We start from the raw sequence: 24722 nt of genomic DNA, 5'->3' as shown, positions 1-24722 counted from the left end.
TTCCAATGCACGTTTCGCGACTAAACATTCGTAGACGATGGGCAGGATGAAAAAAAGTAGACCGTCGTTATCGATACGCCGCGGATCGACCTCCTGAAATACATTCGTCCGTTGCTCTTGCGTCGATCGCGTTTCGAGCGGAGGCGCGTCGCGTATCGCTCTATTAAAATTCAATGGAACGAAGCGAAACGATCCTTTCGAGATCCCTAAATGACTTCGTTCCCCCTTTGTTCCGTACGAAAGTTTTGTTTCGAACTCTCGAGGGCTCGGCTCGGGCTTAATATCAGATTTTAACATCGGAATATTTTCCATTCAAGCTCGGTTACGTTTCGCGAAACCTAGTTCGAGGCCATACGAGCCGTCGTTGTTTGTGTTGCCGCGTGCGTTCCATCGACATATCTGGTTAACCGAGAAGTTGGGTTAGAGTATCTGGGTTCAGCCTAAACAGGCGATTCGACTTCCATACATGCTCGGATGTCGCGATGCTGTAAACCAGACTCGAGCGTTCGGAATAGAAACACCGATAAAAAAAACATACATTTTAACTCATTTGCACCGATACAGGTTTTACTCTCCAAATTAACCCTCTTCTAGATCATACTCACCTTTCCACAAATCAAATTTCTCCACAAATTTGTTCTGTCGAGCTGTTGTAACGGAAATAAAATTTTTTAGAAAAATTGTTCAATTTTGCTTTTTGCCGTACGTCGGAAGCAAACCTATCAAATGCAATGGCACGGAGCTTGGACGGAAAGCAACCAAAAATCGAACAATACTAATATACATAAAAAACGAGATCCATCGACGCCGAATGATGGTCGAACGAGAGTCCTCCGTTTAATTTCCGTCGATGGAAACAAAGCGCTCCAAAGTGGACGCGTTCTCTTCCCCCTCCCCTCTCTTTATTCCCCCCTTTCTCCCAGCAAAAGCATTCTGACGCTGTAATAGCCACGGATTGCGTGGGACGCGAATCTGTTTCATTGCCACTTAATCGGGCTCATCGCGGTTCTTGATCGTACGAGCCACGCTCGTATTTCCTGATTCAGCGAAATGGCGGTTGCTTTCTGTTAGACACGCAAAAAGGAATATAACAATTGCGTTCGATTCGTTCTCTCCCCTCCCGACGTTGGTGGTTGGTGCACTCGGCAGTATCGCGTGTCCGTCTTGGGGCCCATATATAGGGGCCCGTTTACTCGGCTTCTGGCTTAAACCATTCGCAGCCGCCATCGTGAGTGCATCGTCGTCTCCGGAGCAACACTCGATTCGGGGAACCCCGATAGCGATTTCTGATCCGTTCGCGTCGCGAGTGGCGGAGAATTACCATTCGAGAAGGGTTTTGCTCCCCGAGGAGGTAAAGTTTCGAGGGAAAACATGCTCGTCGCCTTCGACCAGTGATTCCACGAGAGATACAGCAGGAAGGGACAGGATAAGTCGGAGTTTCGCGTAGGATTCTGTCGTTCGGCGAGAAGCGAGCCGATTTATTGCAGAATCGTTCGTTCGCGAATAATCGTTTGGTCTTGAAAGTGGTCCGAGCAATCCGCCAGGAGACCCAGAAGAAAAGGACCAGAGTATCTGTGACTCGAACAGGGACTGGCGGTTCGAAGATCCGAGGCGAGGATTTTATTCGAAGATATACGAGACCAATGAAGCTCGAAAGATGCTCTGAATAGATGCTGTCGGTGTTGTTTCGTGCTATCTCCGTACTGTTGCCTCGTTGACTCGACCTGGTACAGTTCCGCGACGGTAATCGTGTACAAGACGTTTTATCGGTTCCGGTGCTACGTAAACGCTCGAGACTCCGCGGAGCTAGCAGTAAAACGATCGACGGGCAATTTTCTGCGCGGAAAGCTTCTAATAGCGGATCGTCGAGCTCACACGACGCCGAAGAAACGGATACGCGGGTTTCGCGTGAGGTTCAAGGGACACGCGGAAAGTCTTTTCACGCGAATATGCGGCTCGTCGAGAGACCGACGCGCCTTTTCACCGCGTCGGGATGCGTGTGCACGTTGCTGCAACTGGCTTCCATCGCGGTACTCGTATTCGGTGGATTCGATCATCACCACGCTGGGTTTACAGGTATACACAAGTGCACCGAGACGGAGTTCAAGTGCACGAACGGCAAGTGTATACCCGGAAGGTGGCATTGCGACGGCGACCCGGACTGTCCTGACAGGTCGGACGAGGATCCAACAGTTTGCAGTAAGTTCCATTTTATTTAGTACCTTTTTCGCGTTTAAACGATGGTTCTCTTTCAGTAGCTATTTACTTGGGCAAAATGTCTTCTATTCATTTTCTTTTGTTATCTTTTAAGTATTTGGAATGTAATAATTAGACTGCGGATGTATATGCATATTAATTCTAACAAAAAGCTACAGAATGCACTTAACGTGGGAAAATATAAGAAATACTTGAAGTAAGATACGAATTATTATATTAAGTGAGACAACCCTCTACAAAGCTCCTATTCGTTAATTCTATTAATAAGAATATGAATTTGCACAAAGAACCGCAGTCTAGTGTACACTCTGCTAACAAACGTATCGTTGAGAAAAGAAACAATACGTTTTGTTGATAGTGTAAACATAAGCTGCTGAGATATAGAACGTTGCCTAATACCCAACATGATCAGTGTACAGGCCTTTTACGGAAGCAGCAATTATGTGAGCACGTATGTACAGGGTGGACCAATAACGTTGTTCACCTTGAGTATCCCCATTATTTCTAAAGATAGTTTAAATTCCTTTCGAAGAAATGAAAGGAGCTTTTGTCCAACGCAATAGCCTCTAATACTGTTGTTCTCTTTCTACGATGTTTCGTGGAAATCAGACTTTATTTGGGCATAGTTAATTACATTCGAAGGGGCAGGGGATTAATAATTCTGACTAATAGGACTTGGATTCCTTTCGGGACAGTCAACTTCCATCAGTGCAAATCACGATCTGCACGGTTTATGAGAATCGATGCGTTGCTTTACAGTCGTTTACTGATCCCGAATGATTTTCACTTACTTATACAGAGTGAACAGTTGATACTGGTTCTCGAGGCTTCCGGATCTGAGCCAGTGTGTGCGATCTTGCACAGTGGAAAAGAGGTTCTTTCGCTTCATCTCGTCATACTTTAACTTAATATGGCGTTACTAGTTGGCTGGAATACCAACACGTTTACTGTACGCTTATCTGTTACTGTCTAACGTCTATACAAGTTTTGCACTTCGTATCCTATTGACATTAAAAACTAAAATTATAAAATAAATGCACGTGACGCAAATACATCTTACAAATAGATTTCTCATGGTGCCCTAAGTAGAACTAAGTTATCATTTTCAATAACTTGCAATAAAGATTAAAAGATTCTGTAACAGTCGTCGACGTAACTTTTGCCCAGCTAGATTAACAATCCATCATACTGCGCTCTGACACTTGCAAGAAGTTTGAAAACAAGCTCAGATCTGTTCAGAGCCTTGATTAAACAAGTTGTAATATTGGCAAGGAAAGGCTGCAAATTCGGAAGCCTCAAACGGAATTATTTACCAGGATTTGCTTTAAAGGTATAATCGGATTTTCTTCTAACGAAGGGAGTCTACGATCCGAAACAAAGCTTTTGGTTCGTTATTTCTAGTACAACCGACGAGGGGGTGATTCTTCGTAGAAAAACAAGTCGAAAAGAAGGAATGAAGTTTCTTCATACCGAAGCTTCGTTTTCAAGAAAATCGAGTTGGAAAATATACGGGATCACGTGTACTTACAGTGTTCGGTATAAGTAGAAAAAGTGAGTAATGAACAGACGCGCCAGCCAAATCGTATTCGATCGTACACGTACACGGGAAATTTTCAAATATTTTAAATTATAAAAATTTGTTTTTCCACGAGGAATCGCTCCCCCTAAAACATTAACGCTAGTTGAAAGTCGTTGATTATACTTTCTTTATCAAAATGACTGATCGCACAATGTGTTCTTACTCATCAGTCTTGCAACTTATCGTAACGATAGCTATTGAAACTGGTTCGCGTTCATTTCTATGCAAATTCGAGCAAGTTTGTCTCACGATTTTTCGAATAATCTCACGACTATATTTATCCATTCTTGAGCGATCGTTCGGAATCAAATTATGCTCGTTTTTTCCAAAGAACGTTAACGCGCGCGTTTAGAATTTTGAAACGCCCCCGCTGGAAAAGAATAAACGAAACCGAAAGAGAACAACAGAGGTAAAAGTTCAGCAACTCTTCGCGCTCGAAGTTGCCATAATTTCATCCGCCGAGCGGGCGAGGAGATTTAATTCTCAATATCGTAACCGAATAAAACGCACGAGCGCCAAGAGTTACTGCAACAATAGCGTCGTTTTATTTTTCATAAAGCATGTCGTAAACCGATTCGAAGCCTTGCGCGCGCAAGGAAGAAACGATATCTCGTAAACGGTTCGTTTGTTACGTTTAACGACTAAATTATTTGCTCGTGGGGGAGGTGTGGGGTGGGAGGGGAGGGGGGCAGGGTAAATCGCAGGCAGCAAACAGAATTATTTCGTTTCGGGACCGTTCGCGCGTATTTTATTTAAAACGGCCGCGCGAAACGTTAATCGACGCCTTTCTCTGTAACTGCTCCGGTTTCGCGCGCGCGAACGAACAAACCCCCGGCGCGATCGTGATCGTGATCGTGATCCAGCGAGCATGATATAATTCTTATCGCGATACGCATTGTTATTTTTCAGAGGTAAATTGTAACGCGATATCGCGTTAATAACTAACGATGCGCCGTGCGTCATTTCGATTTCGACGCGAAATCCAGAATTAATATTCATGCGCGCGTGTTTCGGTCGCGCGGGCGGGCACACGTTCGGTAATTAATATTCAATTATAATGGGCTCGCATGTAAATACGGGGAGCAGCGCTCCGCCGCTGATTGCTTTCGCGTTTTGCTAATTGTTCGGTACGATCGTCGCTCGGTAACGATTATTTACAACTTTCCGGCCAATTAGGCCCCTCGAAACTGGTTTCGCGACGTTCATCGACGACCGAAACTTTGGAAACGGTACTTCTTTCGATTGGCCGGTCCTCGAATAATCGGCTCGAAAATGCAATAGTTCGTATCAAACATTTGGAATCGTATTATACTTGTTACGAGGAGAACGCAAGAACGCGTTTTTTGAGAATCCATTTATCAAGATGGCTGCGTAAGGAACTCAATACGTTTTCAGTTATTTGTAATTAATGTTTCATCATCGTTCGCAGTTTACTTAGGCGTTGTATGTAGCGCTTGGAAAAGTTGTGAAAATATTTGTTTCAAACCGTTGTATAAGTTCTGGTTGAAAATATGAAGAACTTTTGTTTTGAATAACTTGTGAAAAACTTAACGTTCAAACTTATATCGGTTTTATACTTGTTTACTTTGTTTAGTCGTTCGAAAATTCGAATATTTTTTTATAAATTTTGTATTACTGTACACCATCGGAAACTTTTTGCCAAGGGTTGCGTAAAGGATATAAATGGACGCGAAGGGGTTCCTATAATAAATGGCCGTCGTAAACTCTGGATTTCCTCTTGTGTCGAACGTTTATGGGAATCGGATTAACGAGTAAACAAGGAACAATCACATAGTAAGATATAATTGAATATTTATTAGAACCCATGTGTATAGTTTCTACAGAGATATTACTAGAAAGAATGCCATAAATTGTTGAACAACAAGACGTGCGGAAGAATATATTGATTAAATTTATTATTATAGTTTGTTACGATGGTGTACAGCGAATCGTGAAAGTATTTTAACGCTTACAAATAAGAGATTTTTTAAATATGTTTTTTGATCATATTTACAGTTACATATTATCGGTCAATATTGTATTAGCAATCAGTCGTTTAATTACTTTTGTAATATTCATGTACACTCGTGTTTATAATTAATAACTTCATAATTGCTTCATGGGATGACGTATTTTCTGCAAATTCTGCCGAAGTAACTTTGACAACTTTATCCCCAGCCAACAATATTTTGAAAATTGTAATGTAACTGGTGTTTACCTCTCGTCACAGTTTCTGCCTAAAATTATTCGAACGTGTCACGAAGTAAATGTGATGAAACATTAATTTCTCGAACTACTACATCTTCCATTCATTCTATCTAGTCTCTTATTATTTCGTATAAGCATTGATTTATTTATACAAATGCTACAATTACATTTCTTTTCTTAAGATTCACGAAATTAGAAAATATCGACGGAGCTAAATGTAATTTTAATATAAAGACTCGAATCTTGAAATCGAAACGTATAAATAAATTAATGTTTGCTTATGGAACTGCAATGCTTTGATCTTGAATTAATGTCGTGCCATGCGAATATCGACCAATGGATATTAAATGTGCCAATTAATAATAAAGCGAGCGTTGGTCGGTTGATAACGTGTGCATATCTCGTATAAAATTTATGTCGCGCGCGTGGGGACAAACAGGCAAACGAAATATCTCGTGTTGATTTTGGGAAGACGATCGCGCGACTCGAAGCGATCCACGATCGACCTGTGCAAAAGCGATTCTCTTGCAGACACAGGTATGTGAAAGTGCAACTTTTCGGACCGGTTTCATGCAGGCGAGACAGATTGATGCACGAACGAAAGCTACCGTTAGTTTTGCGACGATCTGGACCACTTCCGGCTGTTCTTCTCTTGTTCGACTTCAGTCAGAATCCCATGAAGTTTCGTTGACCCTTTTAAACATTTTTTTCTGGCGACAAAGACTCGTGTAACGCTGGGTCGAGCCCTTAAAAAACATTACTCTCAAACGCTACCGCAGTTATTTATTTATACTAAATATTATAAATTAAATTAATTTTCTATCTTAGTTTTAATACTTTTTGTTACAAGTTTTAACCATTCGAAGCGAGAAAATTTGATTTGTTCAAAAATAATAACAGAAAATTCTACCTCAATGTTGCCAGTTTATTTATGATACGTTTGAATTGTATTTTTGATATTTTAATTTTTATACCATAGAAATGTATATTTATTTTTAAAAATTTGCAATTTAGCGAATTGTATTTTCACAAGAGCTCGTATTATCGTGTTGTTGAGTACGTTCTATCGATTTTGGATTTGAATAAAACACAATGTCTGTCGAAATAGAGAAGTGTCATTCGTCTATACTTTCGGAAATGTGGTATAAAAGTTGAACAAAAATTAGCTTCCTCAGAAATATTACAATTTATTACGGTGGAACGTTGATCAATTATAATGTTAATCTCAAGTAAGCCTATTACCAGAGCAGATTAGGTAAATCCTTCTGCATAATCCATTCTTAAAATATTCAAATTTGATTAAAATCAGTTTTCTTTGAACATCTGCACGATACTATGTTAAATAATTGCAAATGAGATAACCAGACTTTTAATTAAGCTATCATTTTTCATTAATAAATAATACTGTAATAAAATTATCATATTAATAGTACAAACAACAATCATGTGTTTCAATCAAATTGAAATTCGTACAAAAAACGTACCCCCTTCGAATTTAACTTTGGTTCGCTGTTCGTGTTGCTTCGTAATTTGTCATTTTGTATCGAAACAATTGACGAAATATTGATCGTATCGTTTGTAGCTAGGTTCAAGGTGTTAATTGATATATTTGATCAATACCGTTTGGCAATACATTTCAGTTATCAAATTCTGAGAACCCGTCACATGTTCGTGAAATTGGCAATTTCATATGCGTTCACTTAATAATTGTGCGCGGTAACGCGAATTATATCTTTCTTAATAATGTGCAGTCACTTTATTTTCGTCCTTATCGCTCGATCATGCGAAAATTCGTTTATCGAAAATGTTTTTGTTTCCCCATTATTCTCGATAATCGACGTTGCAGCGTATTAACGATTCTCACACGTAAAAAATAATAGCTCGGGCGCATACGACGAGCAGCGTGAACATTCAATGTCCAATTCACTCATTTTCAGAAGAACGGAATATTTGGAAAATGACATCGTCCCTGTTCATCGACGCAATTTATTTTATTTCAACGACATCAATTTTCCCGCGCAGTAAATTCCAGAACAAAGCGTAAAGTTTTAAAGCGAGATACCGGGCACTGACAAAAGAGACATATTGTCGCGTGTTGATGGAAGTCGAATCTCATTTGTCAAATCAGAACAGAGTGTTTTTAATCTGCCACGTAGAAGGTCCTATAAATCGTAGTATAATATAAAAAGAACTTTTATACAGTGAGACCACAATAGAATCTTAATTATTGGAACTAATACGGAGACATGTGTGTTCCAATAATAGAATTTTCAGATAATGGAACGACAGCTTTTCCTGCACGACATTTGATTTATTTCGATCACAAATCTCACCGAACACGTTACAAATGATATAACTAATAAAGAATTATTTTTTTGACTGCTAAATCACATGGTGTTTTTAGCTAGCTATTTAAAATTGTATTTAAGGGTTAAATCTTGAATTGTTTTCGTGATTTTTTATTAACTCTCCTCTTTGAGCTTGATATTCTAGTGTAAATAATGCACGGAATAAAACGATCGTAAATACCACATGAAACAGCCGTTTAATAACGTACATTTTCATTAATCGAGGAACGATACAATGTAATATTCTGTAGCTTGTTACCTGACCTCTTCATCGGTCGCATTTCCAAATAGCAGCGCCGATACGGTTGCATTTACCTTAGCGATATCGAATAGCGTTTAATTTACATAACTCCTCATTGTGCTGTCTTGAACGAGTCGAGTGGTATCGATTCCTCTTTGAGGAAATCATTGATCACGAATCGTGTTCGAGTTCGTTCGGGAAGATCGCGCTACGTCCGAGGTTACGCTTTTAATATTAATTGCTCGGACTCGTGACGCAGAACCCTTTCGATTGGTTTAATCATTCAACGGTTTCAATATTGCAGTGCCAATTAAGCCACGGAGACCGATAAAAGGTGAAATTCGGTAGACAACAACGTCACATGGCACGTGGCAGAAATTGGCAGAACTGTCTCTATATTAATTGAGAGCATATCAAATTTTCTCGTTTTTGACAATTGAACTTTTAACAAAGAGAACGTTAAATGTTTCCAAAAGTTTAATGGCAACGAAACCAATATTATGCATAAATGTCACCACACCAAATGTGGTTTTTTTGATAAACCATTACTGGCATATGAAACAAAACAATGATCAGCGTTCATACAGATAAAATACCGTACAAAAATGTCAATACATTTCTACTGTCTCATTAAATTATTCGTAAAATCACACGCAATTAAACGACACGTAATTTTCCTCATTTTTATGTATCTAAAAATTCAAATGCATCCTTTTCGATGCAGTTTTTTAATGTCTACAAAAACGTAGCTTTATTCCTTCGAATACTTGAGTTTCCTAAGTAATTACTCGATTGCTTTGAGAAATACGCGCTAGAAATCACGCTGAGCGCCGAGGACCGTAATTTTTCCTTAATTATTCAGAATATCGAGACTAAAACCGGACCGTGGCCAATCAGTGCGAGCGTTGTTTTCTGCGGTCGCTGCTTAAAATCAGAACCGATGACATCGGTGTGCAAATGCGAGGTGTCAAAGGCTAATGAACGGCTCGATAGCATTTCACAATACGACGTTTTGTCTCGCGGTGCTTCGAGCAAACATTCCGTGCGATATCCTTGGGAATAGCTTACAATCCATCAATGAGAGGATTCGGTGCACAACATGCCACAGATTCATTAGCACATGCATCAATTTTAATAGTAACACAAATTGAAGCAGAACAACGACTCAGGTAACGGTGATTTTAATTAGTGGGAACCTGGGTTTACTTTACCAATAAATTGTTTTGATAACTCGTTAAAGCCAGGATCGAAAACCTACATTATCTAATTAATATTTTCGTACTTGTATTTATTTATAGAATTTTCTTGTGAACTACATATTGAGTAATAGAGTAATAGAGACCCTGTATTGATTAAGTTTTTTGAAACTTCCACGTGTGAATTGAATGGCCCATACTTTTCAATGCAATAAAAATAGTAGGAGTTGTAGATGAAAAACAAACATACATGGTGTACACAAAATGGTAGTGCTATTTAACGTCAAGAATGGAGATTATTTCTCAACTCTGGTGTCGATCATAAGGGAAATCAGAAACCCATAAACTTCGCCTCTTGTATTAGCAATTTTGCAGAATGTTCGCAAACGAGGTTCTGCAAAATTCAGTTCATCGATCGCAAGCAATCAAGAAAGTCGTACGAGATATTTCGGAATATCTTTTTCCTCGTGTCCGAAGGAAATTGTGTAGACAAAATTCCAACGATTGAAAAATGGATATTTGTGGCCTGGGGGTGCAATTGCACGCTCGCGTCTCCCCGGGCGCAACCACTGTCTTGGCTCGAGATCCTCTTCCCGAAACTAGCGACACGAGAGAAACGCCAATTTGCCTGTCCCGATAAATCGCGTCCGACGATAATAAATCGCGCGACCGATGAAACGTTCATAATGCACGCGTTCGCGTTAGCGGCCCATTAGCGCGATAAAATAGAATCGCTGAACGGGGATAAAACGAAATAAAAAAAGAAAAACAGGGATTGGGGGAAGGGGTGAAGAAAGGCGTGGGAGAGAGAGGGGGGGGGGGAGAAACGGGAATGATAGAACAATTGCGATCAAAAGGGGCGAAACCGTGCAGCTCAACGGAGTTCGAGTGCAGCCCGGGGGAGTGCATACCGAAAATCTGGATGTGCGACCATCAGCTCGACTGCACGGACGGTCTGGACGAGAAAAATTGCCGCAGTAAGTTATCGATAAGTCCTAGGTCGATCGTTGGACGAACCGGCAAAGGGACCAAGGAGGAACGAGAGAGTCCAAAGGCTGAAAACTACGGAACAGGCGACGAACGAGATTATTAGGGGGGAGAGATGTCAGAGTCTTGAAATCGCAAATTGCATCCCTTAACCGTTGAACTCGTTTCCCATCGAAACGGAATTGCGTCTCCACCGGAAGAAAATAAATTATCGATCCGGTAAATAGCTTTGAAATATACGTAGACGTGGTTTTGACTGACGTTTTTATTTATCCTTTTTTCTATTATTATCTTGTTATCGGAGAAAGCCGAAGTCCGGACCCCCGTTTTTCATCTATAATTTTCTTATTATCGAAGGTAACGAGGAAGATTGTTGCTTCTGTTCTGCTTTTGTAAAATAGTAACGAGATAAGAGCACTTATCAATTTGGAATCCAAGTCATAGCGAAGAGAGGGAACGTTGAAAGAATTTCGCCGATCGAGAAAATAGAGATCGACTCGTGGCTCGCCTATTCGTCAATTACGATCGGATGACTGTCATTTCGTCGTTTCGTGGCGTTATTCTGAAATAATTATTGCACCGGCGGATACAAGTCGGACACTTTGGAGCACTTTCTCTGTTATTATTACGAATTTCTACGTGCTTACGAAATCGTCGACTAACGCGCGCCCCGACAAAGTATAATTACACCTTATCCGACGCGTTACACCGATCTCGTCATTCTTTAATCGTTAACCGGTAGCGCCGTATCTGTCGCCGGTAATTCGAGGCTTGCGCTATTATAGCAATTTGCGCAACTAGAATGTCCAACGAGAATTAAAAGTACTCTGCAGATTTTATGAACACGTCGTAAAAGGTCAAACGAACAAGCGCAACGCGACAGATAATACGCGAGAAAAGATCTACCGGGTGTCTTGCGTAAGCATCGACAGGAAATTGGACGCTTGTCCGGCTGTTCTTTGCTGCTTACTAATTTGCGACGGGGTTACCTTCGTTCCGTTAGAAAGCTATCTTTATTTCACGTGCTCGTTTCCGTGTAATTTTAGACGTGTCCAGATATAATCTATCAAAACTGTAGTCGTCTTACAACAAAAAAGAAACGATCAGATATTAAAAAGAAAAAACTCTTGTTGGCGATCGAAACTTCTTTTATTGTTTTATGTGTTTCTTTCTTGTCCGTTCCCTTTTCTTTCGCGTACGTGAAAGGTGGCGTTCACGGTGATAAAATAAAGAAATACAAAAATTGCTTTCGAATACAATTGACTCTGGGGATGCAATTCGCGGGTTTCGAGACGTTTCTCGTCTTTCTCGAGGAAAATAGGGCACGACGCTGTCGCCATTGTACGCGCTAACGGGGCCTCGGCACCGTGTGCCTGGCGTCTCGTCGCGCTTTGAAATGAAAATCAGTTCAATCAATTTGTCATCTTGTAGGGACGAAGAATTGCACGGCGGAACAGTTCACGTGTCACTCGGGAAATGGCGAATGCGTGGCACTTACATGGATGTGCGACAGCAACCCAGACTGTTCGGACGCTTCAGACGAGGCTGAGTGCAGTAAGCTTTTTCACGGGGGCTCTCCTTTACGCTTGTGCTTTCTCATGTAGATTTGCTTTCTATTCTCTAAACACAAGGATGGAGAACCCAGCGGGCTTTCTAAACATTTTGTCAAACGCGTATCCTCTTCGTTTATAAATTGCATCGTCCAACGCGAATTTTCTTTCGGAGTTTTTAGCAGAGTCGCTCGTCTCGAACGCGTTTAGTTTTCGAAAAAATTTAATTGCTGCCTGTACTGACATATTCAGAAGGCTTTCCTCTATTTTTTAAGACCAACTGGAGCTTTCTAGCAGTTTTAGTTTTCATGTAATACCTAATCTTTGCCCGGAATTGTATTTCTCTGTAAAAATTCTTGTTTAAGAGTGATTCAACAACTCGACGTTTATTCAAATTGTAGTAATATGTTTTTTAAATAACCTGGACGTATTATTAAGTTTCTTGAAATACGAACTAAAGAGTAAGCAGAATCCTCTGATGTTTAAACAGATATTAACTATGTTTACGTAAGTATCTCTGTGTAATTTTTGTAAAAATCGACTGTGCAGGAAGTATTCAGTTTGATGAGGAATCTGTGAAGCAATACGCAGTCCTCCTAATGCTAAAAGGTTTTCCATCCCTGTCTAAACATGTTGGCCGCCAAGCAACGAGCATTGTACGTTTATTTTCCAACCCGAGCGATTCATCGTCGACTTTTTTTGGTTTTTCAGCTTCTCCTCTGACTTGCAATGAACCATTCTCAAGCAGACAATTCGTCATCTAAAAATAAGCAAAACCTCTGGAATAAATTTTCTTCGTAACGAACGAGATTCTACTTTCCAGGAAATTGACTTTTTTCTTGGTAACGAACAATAAAACCGGGAAAATATTATACCACATTTTTTACGCGCAATTAAACTTGGTCATAACGAGCACTAATAGCTATGCGTTAAATCTACCTCCTATTTATTTTATTTTCGAATAATTTCACGGGAATACTGAGCAAGGAAAGAATAATTTAAAAAAGTAAATAATGCAATCACAAACATCACCGATGAATTAAATTTAGCTACCATTTTTTTAGTTCTCAACCATTTGATAAAGTTTATTTTTTCGCAATCAAGAACAATACTTGTAAACACGATTTTAATTAGTTTTTTTAAAATCGTAAAATTGATATTTGTATCAATAATTTCATTTCAATATTTTTCATGTTTTCCAAAACTTGCTTGTTATAACAGTGAGCGATTGCATTGGAATATGTATAAATTAAATTCACGATGACTTTTTATTAATTACTACCATGATCTCGTTTTTTCCGTGCTTGCTATCACCAAGTTTGACTTTTTTTTGTACAAGGAATCGTTCTCTACTCGATTCTACCACAGATTATGTAGAACGAACAGCGAATTTTAACACTAAACCTATCGACACTTCGTGTATACCCATTCCTACCAAGACCTACGAAATTTTACAATTTTCATCGTATAGAAGATAAAACGCCATTGAAAACGAGATTTGTTTCAAGTCAATACCGTAGTTAATTCCGGAGAAAACAATTACTTACGAAAATATGTTAGTTAATAATTACGCAAATATTCTGTATCCAAATTTAAATTCATTTTCAATTAAATAAACAATTTATAATCTAATTTTAAACTTCTTTGGGTGCATAACGTTAAAATAAATCTAAAAAATAAACATAGAAGAAAGCATAAATAATAATAGTTGATATATTCATCGGATAGAGAATGAAAAGCCCTTTAAAATGAGTATTCATTCAAGTCGATAGCATAATTAGTTCCGGAGATATAGCGATTTTAGTTTCAAGTCGATGCGGTGGCTAGTTCCGGGGATATAAGGCTTCGAAGTTTGTTTACATTTCATTGTTGACGTCGGCGCGAGGTCACTGACCTCACGTGCTCACGATGCACGTGCGAGAGAGAGAGAGAGGTTCGATGCGTTAGCCAAAGACAGAGATAGTCGAATTAAAAAAATTACCTTCCACATAAATTACGATATCTCCAAAACGGAAAGTCGGATCGACAAAAACCAAAAACCATTTCAAAGGGGAAGTTTCACCGCTGCCAACAGTGGTTCAATTATCAATAAAACACTAGTAGTTTCGGAACTACACGCGTCTAAAGTTTTAGTATTCTTAACACGCGTTGTTAGACTGTTCTAAGACAGTGGAAACTGAAGATTCTCTCTTTTCATCGTTGCTATACCTATTTTAAGCTAACCAGAATTTGATACTATATTTTATGCGCCTTTTTACAGAAAAATATAAATCGTTCAACCGGTCAAGTGACCAGTCGTGGTAGGTTTAGTGTTAATCATGGACACTGTGTCGTACATTTTGCTTGGAAATGGTTCATTGTTTATTATATTGAATTGAACCTTGGTGGTCAATGTGTTAAAGTTTTAACCCTTGACTGACAGACTGAAAATAGATCACACTTAATCTTTGATATGTTATTGAACTTAATAGTGAATTACACTCTGCAAATTGCGTGGTAAGTATTTCACACTGTCAGTCGAGCATCAATTTGCAATAAGATTAATCATTAGATATACTTTTTCGTAACTGCATGACTGTGGCGTTTGGATACAACCTCTTTTGAAACTTTAAATCAGGAACGTGTTTAGAATCAATCGTTTCGAGTTCAGAATTGTTATCGATTTCGGCCCGACGTTGGTCGAAAATTATTAAACAAAGGAAGATGCGATGGACTGTTAACATTGTTAGGTGGTGCCCATAGGGTGCTTATTAGGGTGGATATTAAAAGTTAACATCGCGGAGGCTGCGTTGTAAAGCACGGGCGAAACAAGTGAAACACACCGCCTTCCCTTCGTATTTTAAGGATTAATATGTAACATCGTGTGCTCCGTAATCGTTGCATGCCGCATGCTTCTCCCTAATTAATAATTGTTGCACGTACGGGACTACCACCACCGCTCGGGATATTGCGGAACCCTCGTTGTTCTTTTCATTGCGCTTTAAATATAATCATCATAATTACGAGAACGTTTTCATTCTCTCCTAATTAGTATTTTCCAAGCAACCGCATGATTGCGCTAATATAGGTAATATCTATTGTTTCGGAGATATTTATACGATGTGTGTCACGTAAAATCGTACGATTTTTGTTTATTAACAACCACAATGTTACAAACAAATGAAAGGCCTCGAGAGTGCTTTACACGACGAACGGTTAAAAATAACAACAGAATGTTGCAAAACTTCAATGAAATGTATTTAAACAAATAGTGGCTAACGTATAGAATGTTCATACAAAAAATATACCTCAATTTTATTTGTACAATTTTTACTAACAATAAGGTTTCACCTCTTTTAATTATGCTTTATTCGCCATAATGAGTAAATGAATGGAAAATGCAAATTGAAAAAACGAGGTTCAGAGTAATGGAGCTCTGCGACCTACCCTTATTTCAACCTTGTTTTACAGTTCTATGCGTAATTATAAATTCTATTTCAGAAATTAATTCAATCATAATGTACACAATTTTAAGTGACACTCACTGTATTAAAATTCTTTCTATCATATTTTGTACCTACTAATATTTGTTCAGAAGATGTGTTGTATTACTCTGATCTTTTTATTCTTTAGTTTTAATAGTTCAATAACCATTATAAAATTTAAAAGTAATTTGATATTCTTGCTTAAAGAAGAGTTTTGTCATTTTTTTAACGAGATACGCGCCTTTTCTATCAGAATTTAAGCTGTGTATATTTTTCTAGAAATATTAATTTCCTTCGCGTAGAGTAATATAATTTCATTCCTCGATAAAATCGGTATTGGGATTTTCCATAAAATAATCCAGCAAGCTTCTCTGGGAAAGTTTAACATTTCACGAATGGATCGCACAAGCTACATCTAATTTTTTAATAAAGTGACTTATGATTTGTTCGCCGTGGCGATTCCACTTGTTTATATATCGATGTTGTTTCCGTAGTGTTTCTGTCCTTTCTTTCTTTACTTCTTTCCCGGTTTTCGACATTGACCTTTTGCTGTTCGACGTGGCGTTTGCTTTCTTTTCTTTTTCAACAAAGAAGAGAAAAGTAAATTGTATATTTTATTACTCGGAAGAATCGTAATTGTCTTCCGTGTTTCGTTCGATTCGATATAAAATTGAATAGAACCGCAAGAGGTCAGAAAATATAAAATCAATATACGCTGTGCAAGCAATCAGAATGTTCCCGAAAATTTCCCATTGTACAATAAATATCTTTACGTGGTTGTATACTTTCATTGATTTGTAACGAATGATGTGTGTGTTACGTGAGTATTGGCCTTGTATAGCTCGTAGATGAACAAAATAGCTTTTGACTCTATGTTAGATTTAATGTTGAACGGTGTCGTGGCAGGAGTACGTTGCACCACGTCTGTCGTTGATCAAGGAGCGGTTAATTACCTCGCTTAATTATAGGACCATGCTAAGAAACTTATTTCTTCCGGCGTATCGTCTTGCCAGTGCAAATAGTTCATCGCATAATTTAAACGTTGCTTTCGTCGAGTGCAGCTTCGAACGTCTTATAAACTTCCAAAACTTAAATTTAATTTATCGGTAATTAACGTGACGATTTTTGGAGCGACCTTTCGCTCGCAGCTCAGCAGAGTAGCGCATTCAATTAAAAATCGACAGTTACAAAGGGTGTGTACGATCAGGACGAGCAATATTCAGAAGAATGTAAACGATCTTTGGTGAATTTTTATAAGAAACGACTTTGAGCATCACAATTTGTAAAAGTTCCTCTTTTTAATTTATAGATCTCGATGAACGGAATAAAAGTAAAAATGAATTAATTTAAATATATTTACAGATCCTGTTTCAAATATATCTAAAGAAGATAGATTTTTCCTCTGTATATAAGCTTAACTTTACTAGGATTTAACATAGTATCAACGTTCGTGATAACCAAAATGGATATATTGTCGGCTTGCAGCACGCATATTGCATGCCCATTTTTTGTTTTTGCACGCTGCAAACAATTATTGGCTTGTTTTTGTATAAAAATTATAGTATCGTGTATTGTATAAATTCGATATATAAATATATTTGTTCACTATACGTTCCTGAATTCAATATTCTGTCTACACAAACGTTGTAACCTATGCCAGAGAACACACGATAAATGTATGTCTGTCCGTGTAATATGTCTATATTGCTATATTTATTGTTTTATTCTTCAATATCTTTTACGTATTCTTCTAACATATTTGATAACGTTGGACTGGCAAAAGAAGAAACAGGTTGTCTTAGTCGTCTTTTGCGTACGAGAGAGTGACACACAATGATTAGTATAATTTAAAAAATTCTAAATATAATATATTTCAATTCTTTTAACAAAGAACAAATTTCTTGCAAAAAATAAGAAATAACATTCGTTCTCATTATCCAATATTTTTCAATGTCCACGTTTCGCCATTCTTGTTTGCACTACTTCGTAATCGTTTGTCGCGCGTTTTCGTGCTGCGATTAGCGCAACGAATCGTTAGAATCGCGCCGTGGACGTAAATTATTGCTAATGCTATGTTTGTTTCTTCGTTCCCTCGAACGTGTTCCCTTCAGACGACACTTGTCGGTCCGACGAGTTCACGTGCGCGAACGCAGACTGCATCCAGCAATCTTGGGTATGCGATAACGACGACGACTGCGGAGACGGCAGCGACGAAAAGGATTGCAAGCCAACCACTTGTCAGCCCGATACGGAGTTCGCTTGCTCGGAAAATGTTTGCATAACGTCCCGCTGGAGGTGCGACGGCGACATCGATTGTCCAAATAAGTCCGACGAAATCGGATGCAAGGTAACGGTTACGCTCGACAATGCGCGGGGTACTCTTGTTCTGTTTCGTTCGGGGATTTTATTTCATCGAAGCAGATGTAATACAGAAATATCAATAGCTTTGTAATACAGAAACCGATATACATACCGAATACCGAAATAAACACCGGGATGTTATTCTGTACAGTGTCGTCTTCTTGACGATGTCAGAGTCATGGCGTTAAGAAACGATTGTTGTGAGCGCGAGATCCTGGATGGTTTTAGGTATGGTTAGAAAAGAGAAAGGATTTCCGGACGAACCAGGGGCTCTATACCCTGGGAGCCACGGGGTTAGATTTATAAGGAAAATGTATAGTTTCACGGACGAAGGAGTGGACGAACCAGGGGTTTTATACCCTGGGAGCCACGTAGGTTTTTAGGATGTTTTAGGATCTTGCTCTGTCGGAATGGTACACCTCGAGCGGTAAAGGTGTACCGGTGAGATACCCCTAGTCTTACTGTTAATAGGGTTCAGGGTTGTATTAAATGAATAATGCAAGCAAGGATAACTACTTGAATATATTTTAGTCGATGCTCAAGTACAATGGTAAATTAACAGAACTAGTACTATTGCTAGGTTGTACTTCTCGATTAGTCTAATGAACGCTCACTAATAAAACCGCTAAGTTACGTTGCTTGATGGGGATTATAGCCCGATCTTGCCTCGAGTGTCAAAGTAACGTTGCGTCGAGAGTTTTAGAAAAACTGAGCTTCTCGAGTGAGAAAACGCGGCCCCTATATACTCGAAATTGCTCTGTTCAATGATGGCGTATTGGCTTATAAGGGAATGAAAATTGGGCCGGGTGCTCACATACGGCATGAGTCAACCCCGTCCGGAGGGGTTGTGCGTTAGATCATCGGGCCAACGCCCAAGCTACCATTCGGTCCCATACATGAATGATACGTAACACGATATACAAGATCGCAACGAACGATAATGTGAAATGTTTTTTGAATGGTTCAGGACTTCAACGACAAGGGATCGAGTCATTGCAGCAAAAAGGAATTCGATTGCGGGAACGATTTCACGTGCATCCACCAAAGCTGGGTCTGCGACGGTGGGAAAGATTGCCCAAACGGTGCGGACGAATCACCCGAACGGTGCCATAATGTCACGTGCAGGCTCGATCAGTTTCAATGCGGAGATCGTCGCGGTTGCATATCAGGTATTCCGATAACCACAGAATCAATATTTCATTTAACCCTTAGCGCGACAAGGATGGGGCGTTCTTTGCACGGAGGTCTTTAACGAAATAAAAATAAACCGAATAAAAATAGTCTCGATATCTGGAAAAATTTTGTTTCGCTAAATCTTTTCTTCAATGTATCGAAAGGGTGTAGACAAGTAAGGGGGCCAAATGTTTTTAATTTTTCACACCTACAATTTTAGATCGAGAAATCAAAAAAAATTCTCGAACACGTATCTCGATAACCACGATGCACCAGATTTTTTAACGTAATTTTCGTACTCGATTAAATACGGAAAATAGGCACGAATTGGATAATCCGAATTTTCCCTATAATTAACCTTCCAAACAAGATAGAGGGTTGAAATTTGGCACAAAATGTTTAATTCTGATCAAATTTGCTTCAAGGGCACATTTGACCCCCCTATTCGGCTATACCCTTTCATGAATTTTCCTTATTTTACGTTCTACACAATAATCTCTTTGATATGTTGGTTCATTATGCCTAGAATGAATTACCTTACCAAGCGTATTTTTCTAAGTACGTTTGTAAAATTTTATGTCGACTGCTGCATTATTTTCCAAGATACAGGGCATGCTATTTCGCAAACTGCTGTTTTAAGAAAAGCAGCTTTAGAGAGTTTCCAGTTAGGTTACCAGGTATACAAAATGAAAATGTATGGACGCACAGGTAATCAGCTGTTCCAGGGTTATCTAGTTGATCCTCTCTTTCCTCGAAAACCTCCCTTTAATCTACTTTCTCGTTTTTGTGAGCAGTTATTTTCTTGGAAGATTCTCAGTGATGTTAGTTAGCTAAATCAATTCTAAGTACCATGACCTCCATCCTCGTTATAAGAAAAGCAAGAAAACAAAAAATAAGAATGATTTCAATTATTTTTAAAAGAATTATTATTACTATAAGCGATTGAATAGGAACTATTGATTACAAGGTAGAAAGCCATCTAAGGAGTGCAAATTTCGAATTCCTTAGCATATTAATTCAGAAAAATGTATTAAATACATAAATTTTAAGTTTTGTATACACATTTACGTGCAAATACTTTCGGGCGAATCGAGAATTTCGTAGGTAGAGCGTAAAACTTCTTGAACTTTGCTTAAAAGCAAACCAGGGTGATGGTAATTTATCCAATTTCTCCTCGGCTTCCGTGCGTCTCCGCTTGCACCACGAATTCACTTTCGTGTCCCTCACTTGAAATAGCTCCACAGGTCCCGGTTTTCCGAATTCTGACTTGAAACTTTACGAACGCAATCTTAATACTTCAAACTTTTCGAAAATACGAACAAAACTTAGCGACTTGGCACTTTCTATCGGCGATGTATTGGTTGCGGGTGATAAAATCACTACATAACGTTTCGATTCGTCGCAGGTCCTCGTCGGACGATCCGACTTATTCTGAAAGACACGAATCGTGTCTGATGATAATTAGAAATATTCTAATGGGAGATTCTAGAGGCCAAAATAAGACGAAAATCAAAAATAATTTCTTGACTGAGGCTTTGTTAAAAAGTTATTAAAAAATTTCAAATCATTCTGAAAAAATTATTTTTAGTTGCAGGGTTCGATTTCAATCATTTTTGGTCATTACACATACACCCGAAATTCTACCCACTTTCGAGAAAAAAATTCCAGTAGGTACTGAAATTTTCGGATGAAATTAAAAAATTTCAAATCATTTTGAAAAAATTATTTTTGGTTGCGGGGCTCAATTACAATCATTTTTGGTAAATACACATACCCCTGAAATCTTACTCACTTTCGAGAAAAAAATTCGAGAAGGTGTGTTTTCGACAAAATTAAAAAATTTCAAATCATTCTGAAAAAATTATTTTTAGTTGCAGGGGTCGATTTCAATAATTTTTGGTCATTACACATACACCCGAAATTTTACCCACTTTCGAGAAAAAAATTCCAGTAGGTACTGAAATTTTCGGATGAAATTAAAAAATTTCAAATCATTCTGAAAAAATTATTTTTGGTTGCGGGGCTCGATTACAATCATTTTTGGTAAATATACATACCCCTGAAATCTTACTCACTTTCGAGAAAAAAATTCGAGAAGGTGTGAAATTTTTCGACAAAATTAAAAAATTTCAAATCATTCTGAAAAAATTATTTTTAGTTGCAGGGGTCGATTTCAATAATTTTTGGTCATTACACATACACCCGAAATTTTACCCACTTTCGAGAAAAAAATTCCAGTAGGTACTGAAATTTTCGGATGAAATTAAAAAATTTCAAATCATTCTGAAAAAATTATTTTTGGTTGCGGGGCTCGATTACAATCATTTTTGGTAAATATACATACCCCTGAAATCTTACTCACTTTCGAGAAAAAAATTCGAGAAGGTGTGAAATTTTTCGACAAAATTAAAAAATTTCAAATCATTCTGAAAAAATTATTTTTGGTTTCAGGGATCGATTATAATCATTTTTGGTCATCACACATACACCCGAAATTCTACCCACTTTCGAGAAAAAAATTCGAGTAGGTACTGAAATTTTCGGATGAAATTAAAAAATTTCAAATCATACTAAAAAAATTATATTTAATTACAGGGATCAATTACAATCATTTTCGGTCATTACACCTACTCTCGAAATCCTACTCACTTTCGAGAAAAAAATTCGAGATGTGAAATTTTTTGACAAAATTAAAAAATTTCAAATCATTCTGAAAAAATTATTTTTGATTTCAGGGATCGATTACAATCATTTTTGGTCATTACACATTCCCCCAAAATCCTACGTATTTTCTAGAAAAAAATTCAGTACGGGCGGAACTTTAAACGTTAACAACTTTTTAACGAAACCTCCATCAATAAATTGGTATTCTTGATTTTCGTCCTATTTTCCCAGGGGTGGCCGAACACCCTGTATAGATAAAGTTTTACGTTATGGTTTAATTGCCAGCGATCGATCGTTGATAAAAAAATTAAGGTACCCAATTTTATTCGAGCTTTTGTTCCATATTTAACGACTGGTTCCATTAACGTACGCAACGTGTTAGTGAAATAACTCCCCATTTTACTTCGCGTTCCCGTTTTGACCAGCTCACCCCTACGCAGGTCTAATGCAGTGCAATTGTTTAAATGCGTCAGGTCACCTGTATTGCAACGGTAAAGCGGAATGCGCGGATGGTAGCGACGAGAAAAATTGTACGAGCAAGGCGGTCGCCTGTGATCCCTCGACTCAGTTCGAATGCAGCGAGGGCTCGTGTATTCCCATAAACAACGTGTGCAATAAAAATCGCGACTGCCTCGGTTGGGAAGACGAAAGTGCCGAGCTATGCGGCGTGAACGAGTGTCAGAAAAACAACGGCGGATGTTCGCAAATTTGCATCGATTTGCCCATTGGCTTCCGGTGCGAGTGCAGCGCAGGGTACAGATTAGTTGACAATCGAACGTGCGATGGTAAGACATAATTAATGCATTGAACCAAGCGTCCCAAGTATCGTCATAAAAGTCTTCATTTTTAAATTCTATCTATCATTTATTAATTGCATAAATTGAAAGTGGTCGACGATTGGATTAGGATTAAAATTGTGCACCCTCGTCTCGCCGAATGTAACAAATTTCTATGACAAACGAGATCATATTGTCCTTGTTGTTTTAGACATAGACGAATGCCTGGAACCAGGCAGTTGTTCCCAGTTCTGTTTGAACGAAAAGGGTAGCTTTAAATGCAGCTGCGCTGCGGGCTACCTTAAAGACCCTAGGAATCACTCTCGTTGCAAAGCAGCAGAAGGTCACGCGAGTCTTCTCTTCACCAGAAGGCACGACATAAGAAAAGTAGCTCTGGACCGTCAAGAGATGACAGAGATAGTGAACAATACAAAAAAAGCAACAGCTTTAGATTTTGTGTTCCGTACGGGTATGATTTTTTGGAGCGACATAAGCGAGCAAAAGATCTACAAGTGAGGATTTACTGATTGTTTTTTGATTATTTTTATTCGTTCTTTTTTTTTAAAATGTTGTAAAATTATCGTTGTTTAGAGCTCCGATAGACGAGGGTAACGAACGTTCGGTTGTCATCGATGACGGTCTGACAACGTCGGATGGACTTGCTGTCGATTGGATATACAATCATATTTATTGGACCGATTCTGGCAAAAGTACCATCGAATTGGCAAACTTCGAGGGCAATATGAGAAAAACTCTTATACAAGACCGTATACAGAAACCGAGAGCGATCGCTTTGAATCCATTGGATGGTTGGATGTTTTGGACGGATTGGAGCAACGAGGCTCGTATTGAAAAAGCTGGGATGGACGGTTCTCATCGAACGGTAGATTTTCAAAACTAATTAAGCGTCTTTGAATTAATAAAATAATAACGAGATCGCTGACATATTTATATTTGCGCAGATTATAGTTGATAACGACGTGAAATGGCCGAATGGCTTGACTTTGGATTTAATAGGGAAGAAGATTTATTGGGTGGATGCTAAATTGAATATAATAGGATCGTGTAATTACGATGGCACGGGTAGACGGACGGTTCTTTATTCTCCCGATTCGTTGAGGCATCCGTACAGTATTACAACCTTCGAGGATTATGTGTATTGGACCGATTGGGACAAGAAAACGATATTCACGGCGAATAAATTTACCGGGAAAGAGGTCGAAGCTGTCACGTCCGTCCAAACACTCGAACACCCGACAGTCGTTCACGTGTATCATCCGTACAGGCAACCAGACGGAATGAATCAGTGTCAAGCCGTGAATGGTCACTGTAGCCACTTGTGCTTACCTGCGCCAAGAATTAATTCAAAGTCACCTCTTCTTAGTTGCGCTTGCCCGGATGGCCTAAGACTATTACCTGATGGTTTAATGTGTGTAGAAAAGGGTAAGCTAAATTTACGCATTGGTATTTAGAATTCTAAACGAGCCACATGCATTGGTTTACTATGCACGTCTCGACGAAAATTCGAAGGAATGACGTGAAAATGAACGTATTGCATGCTATTACAATAAATTAATGCTTACGGTTCATACAAATTCATGAGACATTTTAAAACGGGGCATGTTCGAGATTTTAATTTCGTTTCGTGTCGTTGTACCATTATTAATTTGCATTAAGCGTTAATTATATTTCTTTTTTTTTTTATACAATTATTGCCTCGATGTGTTACGTTTACGACTTTCTTAATTATTATATTATTTTGCATCGGTGTTGCATGAATATGGGATATTCCAGTAACTACAACTGTAGCACCTACAACGCAAGGAATTAGTAACCCATTCAAGAGACTTGAATCCTTCAATGTTACTACTACAACTATCAGTAAGTTTATTTGCACGATTATTATTATAGTTACGTGCCATGTGATTTGAATAAAGCGTTGCAACGCTGTTTTTCGG

The 24722-nt window shown here is 38.6% G+C and overlaps 1 protein-coding gene across 2 annotated transcripts in view; it reads left to right on the top strand.

Annotated features, from left to right (window-relative positions):
* The window catches only part of LOC122399004 (very low-density lipoprotein receptor-like), a 46456-nt gene that overhangs the window by 19918 nt on the left and 1816 nt on the right, over positions 1–24722 (top strand). Inside the window, exons 3-11 of one of the 2 annotated variants that reach the window (XM_043399298.1) lie at positions 2077–2199; positions 12208–12330; positions 17902–18137; positions 19119–19320; positions 22462–22773; positions 22976–23276; positions 23356–23647; positions 23727–24207; positions 24559–24645. In XM_043399298.1, the coding sequence (XP_043255233.1) occupies positions 2077–2199; positions 12208–12330; positions 17902–18137; positions 19119–19320; positions 22462–22773; positions 22976–23276; positions 23356–23647; positions 23727–24207; positions 24559–24645 (2157 nt within the window). Of the gene's footprint in view, positions 1–2076; positions 2200–10646; positions 10767–12207; positions 12331–17901; positions 18138–19118; positions 19321–22461; positions 22774–22975; positions 23277–23355; positions 23648–23726; positions 24208–24558; positions 24646–24722 lie in introns of both variants that reach the window. The other variant, XM_043399299.1, reaches the window with a different exon arrangement.

This window comes from Colletes gigas, unplaced genomic scaffold (genome assembly GCF_013123115.1).
Source record: "Colletes gigas isolate AHSC1104 unplaced genomic scaffold, ASM1312311v1 Colletes_gigas_Sc00012, whole genome shotgun sequence".
Lineage (NCBI taxonomy): Eukaryota > Metazoa > Arthropoda > Insecta > Hymenoptera > Colletidae > Colletes > Colletes gigas.
This window is presented reverse-complemented; position numbering and strand designations above follow the sequence as displayed.